The sequence below is a fragment of the Trachurus japonicus genome, chromosome 2 (assembly GCF_045865225.1).
Source record: "Trachurus japonicus isolate A0001 chromosome 2, Traja_1.0".
Taxonomy (NCBI): domain Eukaryota; kingdom Metazoa; phylum Chordata; class Actinopteri; order Carangiformes; family Carangidae; genus Trachurus; species Trachurus japonicus.
Window position 1 is genome coordinate 1509393 of NC_140908.1, and position 22323 is coordinate 1531715.

Sequence of the window (22323 nt, forward strand, 5' to 3'; positions counted from 1 at the left end):
CTAGTTTGTCTAGAAGTGAATTCTTTTAGATTTTTTTTGTAGCCATGTTAAATTGTTTATTGGATACCTGGATAGCTTTTTGGTCTTAAATGAGCTCACAAATTTTCAACTTTTGTTTCTAGTATCTTGTTTTCCAGGTCATTGAAGTTTGGTCTGTGTGCAGAACAAGCACCAGCCACAACATGGCTTGTACATCACAGTCTGCCAAAGACTACGTCCAGCAGGCCAGAATCCACCTTGTGAGAGAACTGAAGAATCTCTCTGTGATTATACAGAACCTGTATGATCGAGGGGTTTTTCGTGATGAAGAGGTCAGTAAAATACAGACAGAGAGGGATGATTTTGATAAAAACAGAGAAATACTAAGCAGAGTCATAAAGAAGGGGGAAGAAGCTTGTTACGAGTTCCTGAGAATTATTAACACGACAAGGAAGAGGACCTTAGGTAGACCACTGCTCCCCTCAGAGAGAAACAGTGGAGCTCCTCCTGAAGATGAGACGTTTGACCTGCATCACTGGATCAGCTGCTTTTCTTTTAATGAAGATCCAGAAACTACTTACAACTATTTACACGGTATGTTGATTATGAGTTCTAATTAATAATTTACCATATCTTATTATTTATCACTGAAGTGTTCATTGTGTTTGCTTCACTTTTATCTATTTATGTGCATTTATTCATCCACTGTTAAGCAGGAGTGTGTAAAAACAAAGAGACAAACTCACAGTGAATTTCTTTTTGTGCTGTTGTCTTAGGTTCCAGGCCGTGCCACAGATATCAGACAAAGCTGAAGTCAAAAGCACAAAGAATATCAAATGAGTTTTGGACAGCAAACAAAAATCTCTTTGCAGGAAGCAACAAATCAGATCTGTCATACACACCACTTGTATTAGACACAGAAGAAAATGTTTCTCCATCTAAAATAAAGAAACTGAAGAGCAAGAAAAGTAAGACGAGTCGCCATAAAAAGATGAGGAAATACATCCCTGAGAAGAAAGCAGAAATCTCCCCCAGTGAACTTCTGAAAACAGATAAAAACATTGTTTTGGTTGGTAAGGCAGGGATTGGGAAGACGGCCGTCACACAGGAAATGTTGAAACTCTGGGCAGAAAGAGATGATGAGGTGTTGGACTACATGTTTTACTTTGACATGAGAGAAACATCTGACTCCATGAAGGCTGTGAACCTGGAGGAACTTCTTTTCACTTTGTTCAGTGAACCAGACGAGGACAAAGAAGAGGTTTTAAATGATATAAAGAAGAACTCTGACAATGTGACGATCATTTTTGATGGAATCAAAGATCTGTCTTCATCTGTGGTGAAGAGACTTGTACAGAAAGTCCTACTACCTGAAGCAAAGATCATAGTAACATGCAGACCAGATGATGAAGATGAAGAGCTGTTTTCTGAAGACTCTGTCAGAGTGGAAGTGAAAGGCTTCAGTGAACAGTCCATTAAAACATACTTAACCTCAACACTTGGTGAAGAACACAAGAAGGTGTTGGACAACTTGGAGTTGTTCTCTCTCTGTCACCTCCCAATGTATGCACTGATGGTGTCTGCCTGCTGTTCATCACAAGACTCTCCACAGCCCTGCACTGTGACTGAAATATACATCAACATCGTTCGTTTCTGTCTTCAGAAGAACAGCAACAAACCAATAAGAACCAAGTATCTGGATGTCCACATCAGAAAGACAGGGAGTGAAATCCTGTCTCTGGCTGAGGCTGCTTTTCGTGCAACTGAGGGAAGAACTGTGAACTTAACAGATGTTCCCTTCACAGACAGCTGTGTCCTCTCCTTCCTGAGACAACTTGTTATCAGAGTCTCTCCCACTCAGACAAAAAAAACATACGCATTTCTTCATTACACCATGCAGGAGTTTTTTGCTGCACTGTGGCTTCTCAAGCAGCCAGGTAAAATCAGGGAAGTTCTTCAGCAATGTCTGACCAAAGAGAAGAAACACATGAAGTATCTGATCCCCTTCATGTGCAGGTTGTTGAACAAGAAGAACCCGAGGTTGATGGAGTGTCTGATTCCAGCTGAGGAGCTCAAGAAAACGTCTGACTGGTTCTTTAAGGAGATGATTAACACATTTCATCAAAGTCTGTGTGAGCCAGACGAGTTTGATGCTGAGGACAGTGGGTCTGATGTGGACATACTGTTCTTGTGTCAGTGCTTGTATGAGTCCCAGTGTCTTGAAGCATGTGTCCACCTTCTGGACAAACTGGACTACTGCCTGGATCTCAGTGGATGGAGTCTGGACCCAGACTCCTGCTGTGCTGTGGCCTATGTGGTCACTCAGTCCAAGGAGAGGAAAATACAGCTGGACCTTGAAGACGCTGTGATATCAGAACCAGGACTGAGACGACTGTATGGATGCCTTCAAAATGTCCAATGGTACGGGTGAGCATGAGCTCTGAGCAGGGCCGGTTCTAGGCAGGCATATATGAGGGGGCAGTCAGAAATGTGAAGGGGGCATCATGTGAACTGAACACATCATGCTCCAGCACTTTTTTTTCTCTGTGCTTACAGTAACTTAATTGAATTGGGTTGTTGGCCATGTGTCCAACACCAACCTGGAGAAGTGGATTGCACTTTGTCAGGCCTCTGCCTTCAGACCTGTCCAACTAGGGGCCGGGGGGCCAACCAGGGTCTTAGAGCCTTTTGTGATTTTAAAATGTGAGTGAAGCATTCTGGTGTACTCTGAGAAGAGGGGGGGGGGGGGGCGGGTCTACTATGGTCAAGATTTACAAAACTGAAAGGTAGTCTTATGAATACTAAAAAAAAAAGAAAAAGGAACAGAACATTTTAGAAAAGAACACTGTCCCTTTTTCGGCGGATTTTTGTGCTACTGCAGATAATTTTGTCAACTTGTAGCTTACATGCTGCTATTCCGACATGCCGCTATTTCGACATTGACTTCTAATTGTCGGAATAGCGGCATTAACATTATTCTTCAAGCATCCCACTATTCCGACATTTTTTTTTTTTCATTGTCGGAGTAGCGCACTTTACTATTTTTCAAACATTCCGCGTTCAAAGTAATGGTAACTATCGTCCTGCTTTACATTGTTTTAACATAGGTAAAAGAAAAAAAAAAGATTTTCTGGGATAAAGGGACAGATTACATAAGATTATTCTTCTTTCTGCTCCCTTTTGTTGAGATTTGGGAGGTTTTTGTTTTTATTGTAGCTTTGTTAAAATGCAAGATCTTTTTTTTTTTTTTTTAAAGTATATTTTTCGGCTTTTTGCCTTTATTTGATAGTGATGACAGTAGAGATAGACAGGAAATGGGGAGGCAGAGAGAGGGGGAATGACACGCAGGAAAGGTCTGCCCGACGCGGGATTCGAACCGGGGACGCCTGCGGCGAGGACTGTAGCCTCTACATGGGGCGGCCGCTCTACCCACTGCGCCATGCACCGCCCCAAATGCAAGATCATTTTTCTGACTGATTTATTGCCCGATGCCGTGTAGCTATCTCGCTCCCCCCCCGCCCCCCCTCCCTCCGCCCGTTGTCTTCGTTGTCGCTCCACAGAGCGCACGTGGCTAATTAATATGCACGTGCTGACCATATATGGTTGTGTCTAGGCGTTCCGGGGACGGAATATGTGGTGTGTTCACGTGCGCGACTGCGCACCATTCTTGGATCCAGTTTGATTTATCAAAGAGAAATTGTGGAGAGTTGTGCACGCACAGTTTAATAGATCTGAAAAAGGTGTAAATATTTTGGGTGTCTTTTCGCCGTAGGCCTAAGCAAAAAATTTAGTAGCAGCAGTTTTACACTGCTTACTTACAGTTTTGATAAATGAGGCCCCAGGCCCTAACCCCAGAGCCCAGACGCTCACAGCTGCAGCTCCGCGGCTCATCCGCGGCGCTGTCCGTGGTGCTGAAGGTGACAGGTTAACTTGACAAACAAACTGCAACATAGTTCTGTTTGTTTATCATGTGTGTCAGTTTGTTTGTGACTTGATAGTTTAGTTGTTGAGATTAAGAACATCACTCCCTCATCAAACCAGTGATAGGCATGCTGAAAAGAAAAGAGAGAGAGAGACGCGCCTGGGTATCGCAGCTGTAAAAAAAAAAAAAAAAGACGACGTGTCGGAATAGCGGTATCAAAAAGTGTCGGACTACCGGCATGTCTAGATAGAGGGATGTCTGAATAGCGGGCGGACCCCCAACTTAACTTCTTTCTCTTTGGTAATATACACATTTTTTGAGTATATTAAAATGTGCTTTCTCAACTTCTAAAATTTGGATTTGAGGGGGCAAGACATTTATTTGAGGGGGCGCTGCCCCCTCTTGCCCCTGCGTAGAGCCGGCCCTGGCTCTGAGTGTCCAACAGCTGCTCAGGTCTCTACATTTCTACTTTAGGATAGAAAGTATCAAAGTGGACAGGACATTTGTTACTGTTTTAATGTTGTACTTTGCTCTTACAGTGTGTCCTTGATAATTGCTCTAATTGTAGGTGTGACCTGCTGCTGTGGAAACTGATCCTTCTCAGTGAAGAGCAGATGGACCATGTCAGGTTACTTGGCCTTGCTGGGCATCAGCTGCACCTTCCAGTTGAGGGTAAAATGCAGCTGTTTCAAAGAGCTGTAAACGTCCTGCAGAAGGCTGAGACAAAGGTTGATGTCTGCTTCTACTGGGAGAACCCAGATCCTGTCTGTCACAGACTGTGTCTGTTCCTCTCAAAGGCTTTGCCCTACATCAGGACTCTCAGGTAGGAGGTGTTTGTCTCTGTCTGATAATTACAAACATCTTCATTTTTATCATTTAGTGAAAACATCAGTGTTAAAAAGAAAAGAGAAAAATTTGGTTGTCCATCCATTTATGATCTGAAAATGTGACACATAAGACTAAAAGAGATGAAGATGAATTATATTCTTGATTAATCTGTTCGTTATTTTTAATCTAGTCTATGATACAACATCATGACAGTGAATTATTATTGACATCTCAGATTTTGGAGTTCTGTACTCAAAACACCTGTTAAATATTTGGTGGCTGTTGGGAGATCACAGGATATCACAGTGATCAGGTGTGACAGGTGTAGCAGAGTGACTCATAATAATGATTAAAATCATGATAATAAAGTAATTAACATTTAGATTTTGTAGAACCTGAGAGGTCTGAGGTGAGTCTCATTATGTAGGATGAATGGTTAAAAAATTAGATTACAGTGTCACTTCATCTGTGATCAAGCATTGTGTTAACATTATATTTGCGTACAATCATACACATATGTTGTGTAAACGTGTTTGATGTTTTTGTTTAAAAAACAACAACATACATCTGACTCTGTCATTTTTTATTTATTTTGTTGTGCTTGTGGTTTTAGTTTTGTGCCTCAGTGCCCAGATCCTTCAGGAGAGACCACTGTCTATGGGAATCTGTTCTGTGCAGCAGCAGAGAGAGAACATCAGACAGGAGAGAAGATACTGGAGATGTTAACATCAGTGTGCAGATACAGAGGATTCCCTCTGGGTGACAGAGACATGAATGATAAAGATATAAAATATCAGTGTGACTTCCTGCTGGATCTTTTCTCCCATGTGAAGGACCATGAGACTACAACAGGTCTGAGAGTCCTTCCAGCATTACACTCAGTTCTCCAGTCAGCTCCTTCAGTCTGGACCATAGACCTCTCAGAGAGAAAGACCTCCATCCTCCTGGAAGTGCTGAAACTCCAACCAGAGAAGAAACCAGTGGAGCTGAGAGGCTGGTCAGGTGAAGAGAGTGAAGTGAGGAGTTTTCTGCAGTGTCTGCCTTATATCTCACAGCTCAGGTAAATGTTCTGTACTAAACATGACTTGAGTTTCCATTAGTGGAGCTGTGTTCTTCATCTTCACCAGCTCACTGTTAGTTTGAAGGTGAAGTGTTGAACTGACCAGTCCACATGAACATCACATCATGCTGTGTAGTTTTACTGAGGGAACATTGTGACTCCGTCCAGCCACTACAGTGTAGTGATGACTACATTACCCAGAGTTCCTCAGGGCAGAAAGGAGTGTTGCACCCTATAATGTAATAATTTCCTGGAAATGTAATAACACCTGAAAATGTAATAAAATGTGTACTTAACTCGATTGAAAATGTAATAAAACCCAATAATTTAATAACTCAACCAATAATGTAATACTTATTACATTATTGGGAATTTATTACATTTTCAGGTGGTTTTCTTTTTTTCAAAACGGATAATGTAATACTTGACAAATTGTCATACTTATAGTATATTATGAGATTTATCTAAGTGAAGAGGTACCTTGGGTCTCCAGTGTGGGGAGAATATGTCAGTCCAACCGCCCAAAAGTCTGACCGCCCATTTCTCTGACTATTAATCCAACTTCTTCAAGAGGTTTATGGTTATGGTAAGGGTTAAGGTAAGGATTAGGGTTAAGGTTACTTAAATCGGAGAAATGGGAAGTCGGACTAATGGACGCATAAATATAAACATGTATGGTCGGAGAAATGGGAAGTTGGAGAAAGTGGGAGGTAAGTCCATCACCCACTCAGTGAGACCAGGATGTAGTTGCATGTCCCTGAATAGCTGCACTTGTGCATATGGCTGTATGGTTCTCAAGGTCTGCAATTTATCCCACTGGGAATTTCCCAATAATGTAATAATGTATTACATTATCAGTAAAATGTTATTTCAATATCAGTCAGGACATTTTATTACATTATTGGTGGAGTTTTTATTATTGGGTTTTATTACATTTTCGATTGAGTTAAGTGCAAATTTTATTACATTTTCAGGATGTTTAAACAGGAACAGATGAAAATGAATTATCATGATGAAGTGACAGTAAACCAGTGTGAATTCTCATGATGCTTCACTACAACTTTATTGATCTGTAAAGAGTTGAACAGAATGATGGATGTTCTAAATGGAGGTCCAGTATTTCAGGCTTTGGAGCTAATTGATTGATCAGTGATTGGAGGATCCACCACTGTTGTCTGACATTCTGGTTCCTTCAACATGTAGTGAAGTTGGTCAGTCAAAGTGGTTGTTAGTTGAGTTTCAGGCTGATTGATGTGACTGTGTTTTGCTCATTAGCAGCTGTTTAGTGACTTTTAGCAGCTCCACTCCCTGTATGTCAGTGTTGTGTGTCTCTGTTTCTGATACTGACGTCTTCATTCAATGTTTTCTTCTCTTCCAGTTTCTCTCCCTGGTTTGAAGTCTCTGATGGAGTCAAGTTGTTTGTGAATCTGTTCTGTGCAGCAGCAGAGAGAGAAGATCAGACAGGAGAGAAGATACTGGAGACAGTAACATCAGTGTGCAGAGACATAATATGCTTCCTTAATGACAGAGACAGTTGGATTTGTAACACAGAACATCAGAGTGATTTCCTGCTGGATCTTTTCTCCCATGTGAAGGACTCTGAGACTAAAACAGGTCTGAGAGTCCTTCCAGCATTACTCTCAGTTCTCCAGTCAGCTCCTTCAGTCTGGACCATAAACCTCTCAGAGAGAAAGACCTCCATCCTCCTGGAAGTGCTGAAACTCCAACCAGAGAAGAAACCAGTGGAGCTGACAGACTGGTCAGATGAAGAGAGTGAAGTGAGGAGTTTGCTGCAGTGTCTGCCTTATATCTCACAGCTCAGGTAAGACTGAATCCCATTTCACCCCTTGGCCCTACCACCATACCTAGGGCTGAAACGATTCATCGAGTTACTCGATTAACTCGATTACAAAAAGTAGCTCGAGGCAAAAACTCTGCCTCGAAGCTTTGTTATATTCCTATGACACGCAGGCCGCAGGGATATTGTTCCACACGGACCATTGTTAAAGGTGATAGCTACAAGTTTAATTCCTCCTGGCCAGTAGGTGTTCCACTCACACTGCCTGCTCTCGCTCCAACCTTCCATTTTACTGGTTGCCAGTTAAGCCTGCCACACACATAAAGATAATCGGGCTGATTTTGCCCCGATTTTCCCCCTTCCGACCACGGACAGACACCGCCCGATTATCTTAAGGTCTTAAGATTATCTTATAAGATTCTCTTGTAGTGTGTGGTGTGTTAAGAGTCAAAATTCCCCCGACAATCGGCTCGGAAAACGTTCGGCGCCGATAATCGTAAGTATTAAACATGTTCAATATTTACGATTATCGGGGCCGACTTCGGTGGCCGTTTCAATCAAAAGTCATCTTGTGTGTGGAGAGCCGGTGTTGTGCGGAGAAGCGCCTGCTTGCTGAGCTCTGCTGGCCGAGCTCTGCATGCTGCTGCTCGCGGCAACAAGCCACTTCTCCGCACAACACCGGCAACCTCACAGAGAGCCATGGTGCAGCCCTGGTGTTACATGAGGTCCACACACACATTCACGCATACACGGGAGGTTTCCTGATAGCCGATAGCAAAGACAGTAGCGCTCGTAGCCGGCAACAGCCAGCAATTGCAGCCATGTTTAAACGATCATGTGACCGCCGCTCACAGCCCGTCATGTGACAGCACGGCTCCCTATTGGACAGCCGCTTGACTGCTCGGTGTCCGGAGCCACAGACACACAGACACACACCGATGGGATCGTTGTAAAGGCTGAAGTGTCCCGCTTTCATTAAAAAAAAAATTACGTCGCTCTCATTGTCCATTCCGGAAATAGACCCGAAAGAGTAGCTACAACGACACCCCTGGTATCGCTGCTGATGCCGAATTGTTTTCTGATCAGAGGGTCAAGATTCTGAAAAATCTTAATGTGTGTGGTGTGCTGTGTTTGGAATATCGCAGGACACCACACACAATACGATCAAAACTGTTCAATCACAGATTTTTTATCTTCATGTGTGGGGTCTCTCACAGATAATAAATCGGTTGAGATTTATAAAATCTTAATGTGTGTGGCAGGCTTTACAGCAGTTACACATGACATCAACGTTCTAATGCTTTTGCCACAGAGATCATTCCATACCGACGTTGCCAACGTAACCAGATGTAAATATTTATATATGTCGGACCCGCCAAAATTTATTAAACAATTATTTATATACTATTAAAAAAAAATTCAGTAAAATTAATACTTTTATTCTGCACCCCTCTAGACATTCTGTGGATGCATTATTTTTGAAAAATGTATTCTTTTGATGAAAAAGTTGTAGCTATAACCTTTAAGGATACACACCACTAGTGTGCGATGGCGGAGAGTCGGGATGTCCGTAAACGGCAGAGATAATCTAAAGTTTGGGATCATTACATACTCAATAAGGAAGAGAACAAAGTGCAGTGTGTCTACTGCAGCGGTGCCGGCACCTGTAACCCCCCCCCCCCCCCCCCTCCGCTTCCCCCTGCTCCACAGCGTCTCCCAGACCGTCATATGTAAACCCATCGTAACTTCTCAAAAAAAGAAAAAAAAACTCCGGTCTCCTGTGCTGGACAGGCTTTAAGAGCTTTAATATGTCTCTTAAAGCCCGTTTGAGCACTTTCTAAGATGCTACGGTTCTCAAAGACCCGACCCGGTCCGATCCGCAGGTGTTGAAGCCTGGACCTGATGCAGCTGCACTCACGAGCATTAATTCTCGGCTGGACCACGGCAAAATAAATAAATAAATAAAGAAGCCCGTGGTCAGACCTGACCCAATTTTTAATCAGAATTTTAATAGAAAACATAATTAGTTTTTTATGCCAAGTCTTGACTTATAATTGTATTAGATACATTTATTTTTTTTATATATACATTTTATATTGTTAACCTGTTTGGCTTGATATTTTATATTCTTTGGTCTCAGGTAATTTTCAGAAGGAGCAAATGTGCAATCCTTATTTGTAATGTTGTATGTTTAAATGTACAGTAAGTTAACTGTGTTGTTACCTACTTATTGCACTTGCAATAAATGGGCTTTTTGGAGCCAATAAAAAAAGCCAAATGCTTGATCATTCGAAGCCACATCATTTTTGTTGTTTAAAAACGCAAAAAAAATTGTCTGATTAATCGATTAATCGATCGATAAAGTGCTAGATTAATCGATTACAAAAAGAATCGATAGCTGCAGCCCTAGCTGTACCCCTCCGTTTTGCGTGTTCGCATGTAGGGGTAGGGGTGTCCCAAATCTCGTTAGGACAGAGGGTTAGCGGTATGCGGTAGGGCTACCTCTTCAAACGAAGATTTTTCAGAGGCACACTTCAAACGGAGGGGACAAGCTTCCCAGAATGCATCTTGTGGCAACCGGCAGTGGTAGCTGTAAAACAAAGAGCTGTTTTATTTCCCGCTGTAGTGCTGTAATTACCTCACTTAATTAGTGTGAATGCTGGAAGCATTCACACTATTGTTCTTCTGTTCGGCCATTGTTCTTCTGTTCGGCCATTTTCTTTATACTTTTGACACTTAACTAGTCCTTCATACTAGGGCTGGGCGATATGGCCTAAAATCAATATCACGATATATTGTTCAGTTTGCCTCGATAATGATAAATGGACGATAACTACTCACCCCCCCCCCACCCCCCCGCGCGGATAGCATGTCTCCCCTGGACCTATTTATTTCTATAGGCCTATATATATATATATATTTTTTTTTTTTTTTTTGCTATAACTGCTGTATTTACAGAGGTGCCACTTTAAAACTATACACTGTCTGAAAATATGTTAAGAAAATACAAATAAAATACTTTTAGTTGGTTAGAGTTATTGAACAACTGATAAGCACACATTATTGCAGCAAACATGGCTACAACATTTCTTTTTGGAACAAGCTGCTCTTCCTCCTCAACCAGATGACTACCTCAGCAGCCCCAGGCTTCAACTTTTGAACGTTTTCGCTACATTCAGTTGTGGCTGCCGCTGCTTCTTAATTATCGCCGCCAATATTTCATAATGGGGTCGGAGCAGATGCACAGTAATAATCTACCGTCACTTTGTAAACTTCTTAAAGTGCCTCGACCCGCTGGACGGCGCTGATCTGTTTATCAATAAAGAACGTCAGCGTGGTTATTTCAGCACATACATTTAACGCCACATGTCCGTTTCTGTCTACAATTTCTTGTCACTCCCTTCACGCTGGTCTGTTGACTAAATCACGTGACGGTGGCGGCCGACGCTGCACGTTTTTAATCCGACATTTCAGCGAGGTGTTTTCTCATTGCTCTAGTGTGTGTGTGTCATTAACTCAGGTGAAAAAATAACAACAGTCTCAGTACAGATGAGCGCGCTCGCCGCGCTACTGCCGGTGTCACGGCTCTGTCCCCTCCTGTTACAGACTGGAGGGGGTGGAGTCACGTGACTACACACGCTGAACAGTAGTACCGCTCTTAAAGGGACATGAACACAGCCTACCTACACACACAGCCAAAAAAGACAAAAACGACTTTTATTTTGTTTAATTTTTTTTCTTCTTTTTTTAAAACCGAATTTACCGACCTGGGCAAAATGACGTCGGTTATCGTCGTAAATTTCGATATCGATAAATTTTCGGTTTATCGCCCAGCCCTACTTCATACTTTGTGCTATTTCAACAATTCTCACATCAAAATGTTCAGCCTTTTCGGGACAGGTGTGCTATGTCTTTTCTCTTTTCAACTATTCATACTTTTTGCAATATTCAACTATTTCTGATTTTTTTTCCCCCATAGAGAATGCATTGGAACAGTCTTGAAACTCTTCAAATCTTCTTACTTCTTTCAGCCTTTAAAGCGTCCACATACTTTCAGCTAGAGACTTCATTCAAATTCTGAGCTGTAGACAAACTTATAATGTATTCATCCTGTATGTACAACTTTTTCATAGCTTGTACCGTTTTAATAAAATCCTTTAAAAGCACATGAGTATTTCTGACAAATTTCACACTTTTCAATGAGTGTGTATGGGGTTGGGTCAGAGTGGGTGACGTCATCGTAGAGTGCAGGAGATCCAAAAAAGCGACTGGAACTTTTCTTCTGAAACTACTAGCAAAGCTACAAATGACACTCTACACTCATGATTTTGGAAACAGTTTGTAGCCACGCTTGTCTTAGGTCTCACAATGCCGTCAAAAATGCACAGAGACTCAGAGAATAATTTAAAATATTTTTTAAATGCAGCCAGGGAGCTCTCTGCTCTCATTCAGCCCAATGCATTTTTTTCACAGCAGCAGGAGAAGGAGCTCAACTTTGTAACTTGCTGTTAAGTGCTTTTTAATTCATTTTAATTCACCAAAAAATAGTCACAGGTCACAAAAAAGTCCTCTTCTTGCTTGGTGTGGCTAATTTCTGCACTTTCCTTAGGCTACTTTTTTTTTTAAGCATCATTGAAAAATCTCACATTCATCAAAGTCTCAACCTCTTCCTCATAACTCCACTGTAGTGTAGGGAGTAGGGTGGCCGCTTGCCAACCCCAAGGTCACTGGTTCGAATCCAAGGGAAGAACTCTTGTTATGTTATGTTGAATTCTGCTCTCCTCCCCCGCCTTCAATTGGTTACAGGTGTTTGTTATCTCCTTGATTACTCATACCAGTTTGCAGCACATCATCACATTACAATGAATGACAACAGTCTTGAAAGCAGTGTGCTCTCTGTAGCCGAGTGGCAGAGTAAAGGCTTAATGATCATAAGGTCATGGGTTCGATTCCTGCCTCAGTCATTTCACATCATTGCTTGACCTTTGATTCCAATTATTCAGCTGTCATTGGTCAGTCTTTGATTCCTCATAGTATAAAGCTCATTGTAACTCAGGTTCTCTGTGGCCATATGGTTAGTGTGTTAGGTTACCACTCATGAAGTTGTGGGTTCAATTCCTTCCATGGACACGTTTCTTATATGCCATTCCGCATGTCTGTCGTGGGAATATTGGTCCTGCCGGTGGCGAGTCAAAGAACAAGACAGGAGTGGTAGCATGCACCCAAGTTTATTCTCCATTCTCCACAGAGAAGGGGAGAAGGGAACAGAACACAGAACTACATGGCAGTAGCAGTTTAGAGTAGTGCCCCAAGAACAGAGGTTGCTGTCCCTTCTTATACCCCACTTTATGACTCTGGTTAGACATTACTACAAACACTTCTAGCTTTCTCAGACAATAAAACAATCCAACAGATGTGTTACTCAACAAATGTCTACCCCCGTTGTTGGTTTCCCTATAGGAATTTACAACCTAGATCAGTTAGTAAACAAGGTTGTACATGGGTCATCCTAGTGTCCTTGCTCTGCCCCCAGGTTTATTATGGTCAATACACAAATGTCTCTACTAATGGAGTTAACAGGATTGCTACATGGTCTTACTACAACTACTTCAAAGACTATGTTACCACTTATTACAAGGAGAATACCCATCATAGCAATTTTCCACCACATGTCTTTGTCAATTTATTCTGCTAATTCAGCATGGTTCAGCATTGGGTTTCAGCATTCACACGCATGTTCCGTTAGGAAATGCTGTTTCTAGTTAGTGTGAATGCTGGAAGCATTCACACTATTGTTCTTCTGTTCGGCCATTTTCTTTATACTTTTGACACTTAACTAGTCCTTCATACTTTGTGCTATTTCAACAATTCTCACATCAAAATGTTCAGCCTTTTCGGGACAGGTGTGCTATGTCTTTTCTCTTTTCAACTATTCATACTTTTTGCAATATTCAACTATTTCTGATTTTTTTTCCCCCATAGAGAATGCATTGGAACAGTCTTGAAACTCTTCAAATCTTCTTACTTCTTTCAGCCTTTAAAGCGTCCACATACTTTCAGCTAGAGACTTCATTCAAATTCTGAGCTGTAGACAAACTTCTAATGTATTCATCCTGTATGTACAACTTTTTCATAGCTTGTACCGTTTTTGAGATAAATCCTTTAAAAGCACATGAGGATTTCTGACAAATTTCACACTTTTCAATGAGTGTGTATGGGGTTGGGTCAGAGTGAGTGACATCATCGTTAGAGTGAGAGGGATCGAAAAAACATTCAGGATTTTTTTCTGGATAAATTGCCAGCACGGCCACAAATTAAACTCTAGACACATGATTTCCTCACTGGTTTGTAGCCACACTTGTCGTGTCTCATTTGATGTGCTCAAAACAGCAGACAGACTTACAGAATTGTCTCAGTGAGCCTAATTGTGCAGCTAGACCTGCTCCAGTGGCTCATCCACTTCAATATAAAAGTAGGAGCTGATTTTTTTAGAAAAGCAGAAATGCCCCCCTTTTCTACCTTGCGACCCTGAGAAAAGTTTTTGCCCTACAAACATTTAATGCACATCAATGTGCTCAGGAAGGTCTCCTTGCCCCAGTAGTCATGGCCACATTCTGATAAGAGGTACGGTTCTCTTTTTATGGGCTGTTTTCAGAAGCTGCTCCGAACTCAAATCTCTCTGCTCTGCTCTGCTCTGTGTGCAGTTGGTCCAGCTGTAGTGGCCAGCTCATTATCAAAGTCTATAAATAGAACAGTGCAGGTGCAGCCTGGCCGCTCGTTAAGATGTTTTTAAACACAGCCCCACACAGACACATGATAAACCAGACTGACAGAGGATGTCCACGCACAAACACAGGCATCACACTCACACAGACAGACACACACAGACACTCACACACAGTCACACATGCACACATACACAAACAAACAAACACACAAACACAACACTGTTCCACACAGTAAAATGTAAGCAGTTAGTTGAGTCGCCATGGTAACTTCTGAGGGCAGGCTACCACGCAGGTCTAATCAATCAGATCATTAGGGAGAGAGGAGTTCTGTGGCGCTTAACAGTTTTACTTTCTGCACATGTACACGCAGACAGAGAGACCGTCAGACTCACACACCCAGACACACACACAGGTTTTCAGCTCACATTCATCAGCCTCTCAGTGATTTTATACTTTTGATGTAAACATCTGTTTATTTGTTAGCCATTGAAATTTGTCTTGTTGTAATTTGTTATAGGGGTGGAACCTATGTACAAGCCAACCGGCTTCGTTCCCTCCTTGCACCATTGAAATTTGTGTGCTAAATAAATAAACTCTCTAAACTCTCCAACAATTTATATTTTTCTCATGAATTTAAGTTCAGACGTTTAGTCTTTCCAACTCTATTAATAGTTGTACAATTACAGGTGGAGCCAGGACATAGGATGCAGCTTTTAACATGTGTCCTATCTATCTATCTATCTATCTATCTATCTATCTATCTATCTATCTATCTATCTATCTATCTATCTATCTATCTATCTATCTATCTATCTATCTATCTATCTATCTATCTATCTATCTATCTATCTATCTTCAAACCCTTTGTCTCTTTTTTCTCTCTTTTTCTTTCTTTCTTTTACTCCTTCATTTGTATTTTACATAACTTCTTTCTATCTTTCCCTCTCTATCCATCCATCTACCTCTTTCTAGCTATCATCCCCCTCTCTCTTTTTCTTCTTTCTTTCTTTCTTTCTTTCTTTCTTTCTTTCTTTCTTTCTTTCTTTCTTTCTTTCTTTCTTTCTTTCTTTCTTTCTTTTACCCCATTTCTTTTTACTTCTTTGTTTCTTTCTTTTGTTCTGTCTTTCTTTCTACTCCTTTTCTCTTTCTTTGTTTCTACCCCCTTTCTTTCTTTCTTTCTTTCTTTCTTTCTTTCTTTCTTTCTTTCTTTCTTTCTTTCTACCGCTCTCTGTATATCTCTCTCTTTCATTTATCCACCCCAATTTCTTTCCTTCTTTCTTACTACCCCTCTGTCTCTTTCATTCATTCTCTATTCTCTTTATCTTCTATTATTCTGTTTTTCTTACCTTTTTCTTTCTCTATCTACCCTTCTCTCTGTGTCTTCTTTATTTCTGTCCTTTTGTTCTTTCTTTCTTTCTCCATCTACCCTTCCCATTTTCTTTCTTTCCTTCTGTCCTTTTCTTCTTCTTTCTTTCTTTCTTTCTTCAGCTCATTCAGCATTGTTTCAACAATTTCTTCAGCTCATTCAGCATTGCTTTCAGCATTCACACCATTTCCATTCTTGGAAATGTTTTTTCTAGTTATTAGTGTGAATGCTGGAAGCATTCACACTATTGTTATTCGGTTCGGCCATTTTCTGCCTTTCTTCGGCATTTAACTAGTCCTTCATACTTTGTGCTATTTCAACAATTCAAATATCAAAATGTTCAGCCTTTTCGGGACAGGTGTGCTATGTCTTTTCTCTTTTCAACTATTCATACTTTTTTGCAATATTCAACTATTTCTGATTTTTTTTTCCCCATAGAGAATGCATTGGAACAGTCTTGAAACTCTTCAAATCTTCTTACTTCTTTCAGCCTTTAAAGTGTCCACATACTTTCAGCTAGTGACTTCATTCAAATTCTGAGCTGTAGACAAACTTTTTAAGTATTCCTCTATGACTCAGCTTATTGATATCTTCAACAGTTTCTGATATTTGGCCGCTTTAAAATCATTAAGTTTTTTGACAAAATCCAGCTTTATAATGGGTGTGTGTTGCGTCTAACGAGCAGGGCTTAGAGTGAGTGACATCATCGCTAGAGTGAGAGGGATCGAAAAAACATTCAGGATTTTTTCTGGATAAATTGCCAGCACGGCCACAAATTAAACTCTAGACACATGATTTCCTCACTGGTTTGTAGCCACACTTGTCGTGTCTCATTTGATGTGCTCAAAACAGCAGACAGACTTACAGAATTGTCTCCGTGAGCCTAATTGTGCAGCTAGACCCGCTCCAGTGGCTCATCCACTTCAATATAAAAGTAGGAGCTGATTTTTTTAGAAAAGCAGAAATGCCCCCCTTTTCTACCTTGCGACCCTGAGAAAAGTTTTTGCCCTACAAACATTTAATGCACATCAATGTGCTCAGGAAGGTCTCCTTGCCCCAGTAGTCATGGCCACATTCTGATAAGAGGTATACGGTTCTCTTTTTATGGGCTGTTTTCAGAAGCTGCTCCGAGCTCAAATCTCTCTGCTCTGCTCTGCTCTGCTCTGCTCTGCTGTGTGTGCAGTGGCCAGCTGTTGGGGCCAGCTCGTTATCGAAGTCTATAAATAGAACAGTGCAGGTGCAGCCTGGCCGCTCGTTAAGATGTTTTTAAACACAGCCCCACACAGACACATGATAAACCAGACTGACAGAGGATGTCCACGCACAAACACAGGCATCACACTCACACAGACAGACACACACAGACACTCACACACAGTCACACATGCACACATACACAAACAGACAAACACACAAACACAACACTGTTCCACACAGTAAAATGTAAGCAGTTAGTTGAGTCGCCATGGTAACTTCTGAGGGCAGGCTGCCAATCAATCGGATCATTAGGGAGAGAGGAGTTCTGTGGCTTTCTGCACATGTACACGCAGACAGAGAGACCGTCAGACTCACACACACACACACACACACACACACACACACACACACACACACACACACATACACACACAGGTTTTCAGCTCACATTCATCAACCTCTCAATGATTTTATACTTTTGATGTAAACATCTCCAACAATTTATATTTTTCTCATGAATTTAAGTTCAGACGTTTAGTCTTTCCAACTCTATTAATAGTAGTACAATTACAGGTGGAGCCTGGGACATAGGACGCAGCTTTTAACATCCATCTATCTATCTATCTATCTATCTATCTATCTATCTATCTATCTATCTATCTATCTATCTATCTATCTATCTATCTATCTATCTATCTATCTATCTATCTATCTATCTATCTATCTATCTATCTATCTATCTATCTATAAACCCTTTGTCTCTTTTTTCTCTCTTTTTCTTTCTTTCTTTTACTCCTTCATTTGTATTTTACATAACTTCTTTCTATCTTTCCCTCCCTATCCATCCATCCATCTACCTCTTTCTATCTATCATCCCCCTCTCTCTTTTTCTTCTTTCTTTCTTTCTTTCTTTCTTTCTTTCTTTCTTTCTTTCTTTCTTTCTTTCTTTCTTTCTTTCTTTCTTTCTTTCTTTCTTTCTTTCTTTCTTTCACCCCATTTCTTTTTACTTCTTTGTTTCTTTCTGTTTTTCTTTCTACTCCTTTTCTCTTTCTATGTTTCTACCCCATTTCTTTCTTTCTTTCTTTCTACTGCTCTCTGTATATCTCTCTCTTTCATTTATCCACCCCAATTTCTTTCCTTCTTTCTTACTACCCGTCTGTCTCTTTCATTCATTCTCTATTCTCTTTATGTTCTATTATTCTGTTTTTCTTACCTTTTTCTTTCTCTATCTACCCTTCTCTCTGTGTCTTCTTTCTTTCTGTCCTTTTGTTCTTTCTTTCTTTCTTTCTCCATCTACCCTTCCCATTTTCTTTCTTTCCTTCTGTCCTTTTCTTCTTTCTTTCTTTCTTTCTTTCTTCAGCTCATTCAGCATTGTTTCGACAATTTCTTCAGCTCATTCAGCATTGCTTTCAGCATTCACACCATTTCCATTCTTGGAAATGTTTTTTCTAGTTAAGTTTTAATATTTCTTCATGCAAGAAAGTAACTGTTTAGATCCCCAACATGTGTTAGTTTATCCAAATGACGGCTGTTCGAAGTTTGCTCCGTTGTCTTTTTGGGAAAGTGAAGCTACACCTGCGGAGCACACCTGCAGCTCGTCAGAGAGGCAGCAGCCCGTCCAGGGCCGGTTTTAGCTATGGGCAATATGGACGACCGCCCAGGGCGCAATCTTTGTGAGGGCGCATGACCCCCCCCCCCCCCCCCCAAAAAAAAAAAAGACAAAACAAAACTCGCCGTCAAGTTAGTGGAGTGGTCGCTGGGGCGCCCCTATGTCACGTCAACTTGCTGCTGAGAGTCATGTAGGCCTACTACATATACTGGGTCTACTACAGGTTCTGTGTGTGTCAGGAGAGGCAAGGGGGAGGGGGTGGGGGGATCAACTTGCGACTTGTGAGGTCTCACGTTGGATGTTCCGCCGGCCCAGAGTGCTCTCATGCGGGGAAAGAAAGGAGGGTTAAGCGCTAAACTCCTCGCCCTGAAGTTGGCTTCATTTTGGTAATGTTGCTATGGGATGCCCAGCAATATTCCTCTTCTTCCTCTTCAGTGTCCGGTCTCTGGTAAACAACATGAATGAACTGCGACAGGATCACGTTTTTAAAAGGATCCTGGACTGTCATGATGTTTGATGTTGATGTTGTGAGCGGTTTAACAGCAACATCACGCTGTTTCCAAAACCACACCGACTTCAGCAGAGAAGTGAGTTTAAGCCCATTTTTAGTTTAGCCTACAGATGGAACAGTGGTTCCTGTCATTACTTTATATTCAAAATATCATCATGTTGCTGGCCCTACACTCACAAACAAAACCTATTTTAAATTGTGTATTTTTTTTAGAGGTTCAGAGGCTGTAGTCAAGCTGCTCAGTTTTAATATAGCCTAAGCCTATAATTTTATGTGATTGGCTATTTTAAAAAATCATTTAAATATGGCTGGATGATCAATAACAAATTAAACTGTGGTTTGACAAATTCAAACACATTTATTGATGATTCAATTTAAAGGAATCACGGTAGCCTATAAGATCATTTGTAAGATCAAATTCAGTGTTAAAGGCGCTCAGGCAGGTGATTTTGAAATACGCTAAAAGTAATCCAGAAAGTAGGCTACTATTAGTATTACTTTACTTGAGTAATCGAAATGCATTACAGATTACAGATTTTGGGACATGTAATCAGTAATCTGTAGGGGAATACATTTTAAAAGAAACCCCCCCAACACTGATTATAATATATTCTTGTGTTTGTTCGTTGGTATGTTTTTTTTTTGGGGGGGGGGGCACCAAGGGATGGTTTCGCCCAGGGCGTAAAACTAGCCAGGACCGCCTCTGAGCCCGTCTGCTGACCTGCTCGGCCAGCCAAGCTCAATCGTCATCCCAGGAAAAAAGATGACCGCTAATTAACTTACCCGCAGGTTTTTAGAGGTTTACCGGCAGCTGGTTAAATTCTTTTTAGGAGATAATTGTCTCATTGTTAGACGTCCGGGGAGCATTGCATTGTGGGGTACAGTACACAATATAGACTGGTCAGATGCATACTGGAGATATTTTCCGAATCAGTACGACATCTGGGAGTTTTTCGCATACTGGAGATTTTGCTTTTGTTTGCATACTGCATACTACATACTACATTTTGGCCAAATCAGTACGTACTAGCAGTGTAGTATGTGGTTTCGAAAACAGCCACAGCTCCAGAGTCCAGCTCCTCTCCTCTGAGCTGATACATGTTCACTTCACCAAGCTCCATGTGTGTTGTTCACACAGGATGTTTAAATAGGAACAGATGAAAACTAGAAAAAGAAAGCATTTCCTGCAGGAAATGCGTGTGAATGCTAAAAGCAGCTGAACGCTATTGCTGAAGCAATGCTGAATGAGCTAAAGAAATTGTTGAAACAATGCTGAGTTAGCTGAAGAAACTGCTGGGGCAATGTTGAAAGGCTAAAACTAAAAGATAAAACTTGATGGCTGAGAGATGAATGTCTTTCTATGGGCGAAAGAAAGAAAGGGTAGAAATAAATAAAAAGAAAGAGAAAGGGGTAGAGGAAAGAAAGAAAGAAGAAAAAGAGAAAAAAGAGATAGAGAGAGGGGGATGATAGATAGAAAGAGATAGAGGGGTAGGAAGAAAGAAAGAAGACAGAGAGGGTAGAAAGAAATAAAGAGAGAGAAAGAAATAAAGAAGTAAAAAGACAGAAAGATAAAGCGGGTAGAAGGAAGGAAGGAAGGAAGGAAGTGAAAAGACAGAGAAAGGAAGAAAGAAAGAGATATAAGAGGGGTAGAAAGACAGAAAGAGGCAGAGAGAGGGGGGTGGATAGATAGAAAGAGGTAGATAGAGATAGAGATCGGACCGTACGAGTCGCGCACTACTGTCATGCATGCGCGCTTGTCTGTGTGTGTAAACGACAATAACGGAGAAAGAGCGCTATGCAGAGATGAATGAATGGAAGGATATTGCGTTGTTCTGGTAACAAGTATGAGGGCCGTTTTTTGTGAGCTAGCCCGATGCCAACTTCAGCTAGCGGTTAGCATCCGCCACTAACACCTGCTTCCCAGCTCACCACAATGGCTCTCATGTCCGTTACAACATAACCTTGCCGGTGTTTACTAAACTCCACACTCTACCTTTATTAATTAATAGGAATTATTATAACTATTTATTGTTCGTTTTTGAGTGGCACCACATCGTCTGGACCCCACTTTTGAGAGATCTGTCGTCTCTTCCGGTTGAGCTGTGCCCAACCGGAAGAGACGGTACACTGCTTCAGCGATTTTCAAACGTACTTCCGGCTATCAGCAGTGCCATGACATAGACCTATAGAGTTGGATTTTGTCAAAGATCTGAATCATTATAAAACTGCCAAATATCAAAAACTGTTTAAGATATCAATAAGCTGAGTAATAGAGGAATACTTTAAAAGCTTGTGAACATTTTAGAAGTCGAATGAAGTCTGTAGGAGAAAGTATGCTGAAGTTTTAGAGGTTCAAAGAAGCAGAAGATTTTAAAAGTTTGAAGACGTTTTCAATGCATTTCAGTGGGACAAAAAAATAAGAAAAAGTTTAAAAAAAATGTAAAAGTATAAATAGTTAAAAAGAGGTAAATCATAGCCCCCATGTCCTGAAAAAAACGCACATTTTGATATATGAATTGTTGAAATAGCACAAAGTATGAAAGACTAGTTAAATGCCGAAAGAGAGTGGAAGATTCTGAATAATAAGTTTAAAGATTTGAATAACGATTCAACTAATGAATCATCATGATGAAGTGACAGTAAACCAGTGATGATGTTTCATTAGGCAAGGCAAGGCAAGGGAATTTTATTTGTATAGCCCGTTTTTACAAACAGTTTGTCTCAAAGGGCTTTACATGGCATCGTAACAACATCCTCTGTCCTTAGACCCTCACATCCACTGAGGAAAAACTCCATGGAAAACCCTTTTAACAGGGAAAAATCGGAGAAAGCTCAGGGTGAGCAACAGAGGAGGGATCCCTCACCCAGGACGGACAGACGTGCAATAGATGTTGTTACAGACAAGAAAACAGTTTATAGTTTATGACACAATGTGGGAAACAAAATTCCGATTTTTAGGGTCACGATTCGATTCAAAATCAATTTTCGATTCAACCGATTCGATTCAAAAATCGATTTTCGATTCAACCGATTCTTGATTTTCTTTTTGCGATTTTTTGTTTGCTTTATTAACACCAGACCATGTGAAAAAGTTGAATGATGATGATGTCTACAGACTATTATATCAGAAGCCATATTTCCCCCCAAAAAATGCACATCACATGTTTCAGATTTATTAAGCAGCAATATATTTGAACCATTTTAAAGTAAACTGCTACATGAAGCTGATTACTCTCTTTTCAAAAGCCTGGACTGAATGGATGTTAATATTTGGGTGTCTATTCGATTCAAAATCAGTTCTCATGCACATGCACATAGACATGTA

The 22323-nt window shown here is 40.9% G+C and overlaps 1 protein-coding gene across 1 annotated transcript in view; it reads left to right on the forward strand.

Annotated features, from left to right (window-relative positions):
- LOC146990491 (uncharacterized) overlaps positions 1–22323 on the forward strand; it is a 64870-nt gene that overhangs the window by 243 nt on the left and 42304 nt on the right. The window contains exons 2-6 of the mRNA XM_085794750.1: positions 138–573; positions 756–2400; positions 4470–4724; positions 5343–5789; positions 7168–7611. Coding sequence (XP_085650876.1) covers positions 183–573; positions 756–2400; positions 4470–4724; positions 5343–5789; positions 7168–7611 — 3182 coding nt within the window. The 5' untranslated portion in view covers positions 138–182. The remainder of the gene's footprint in view (positions 1–137; positions 574–755; positions 2401–4469; positions 4725–5342; positions 5790–7167; positions 7612–22323) is intronic.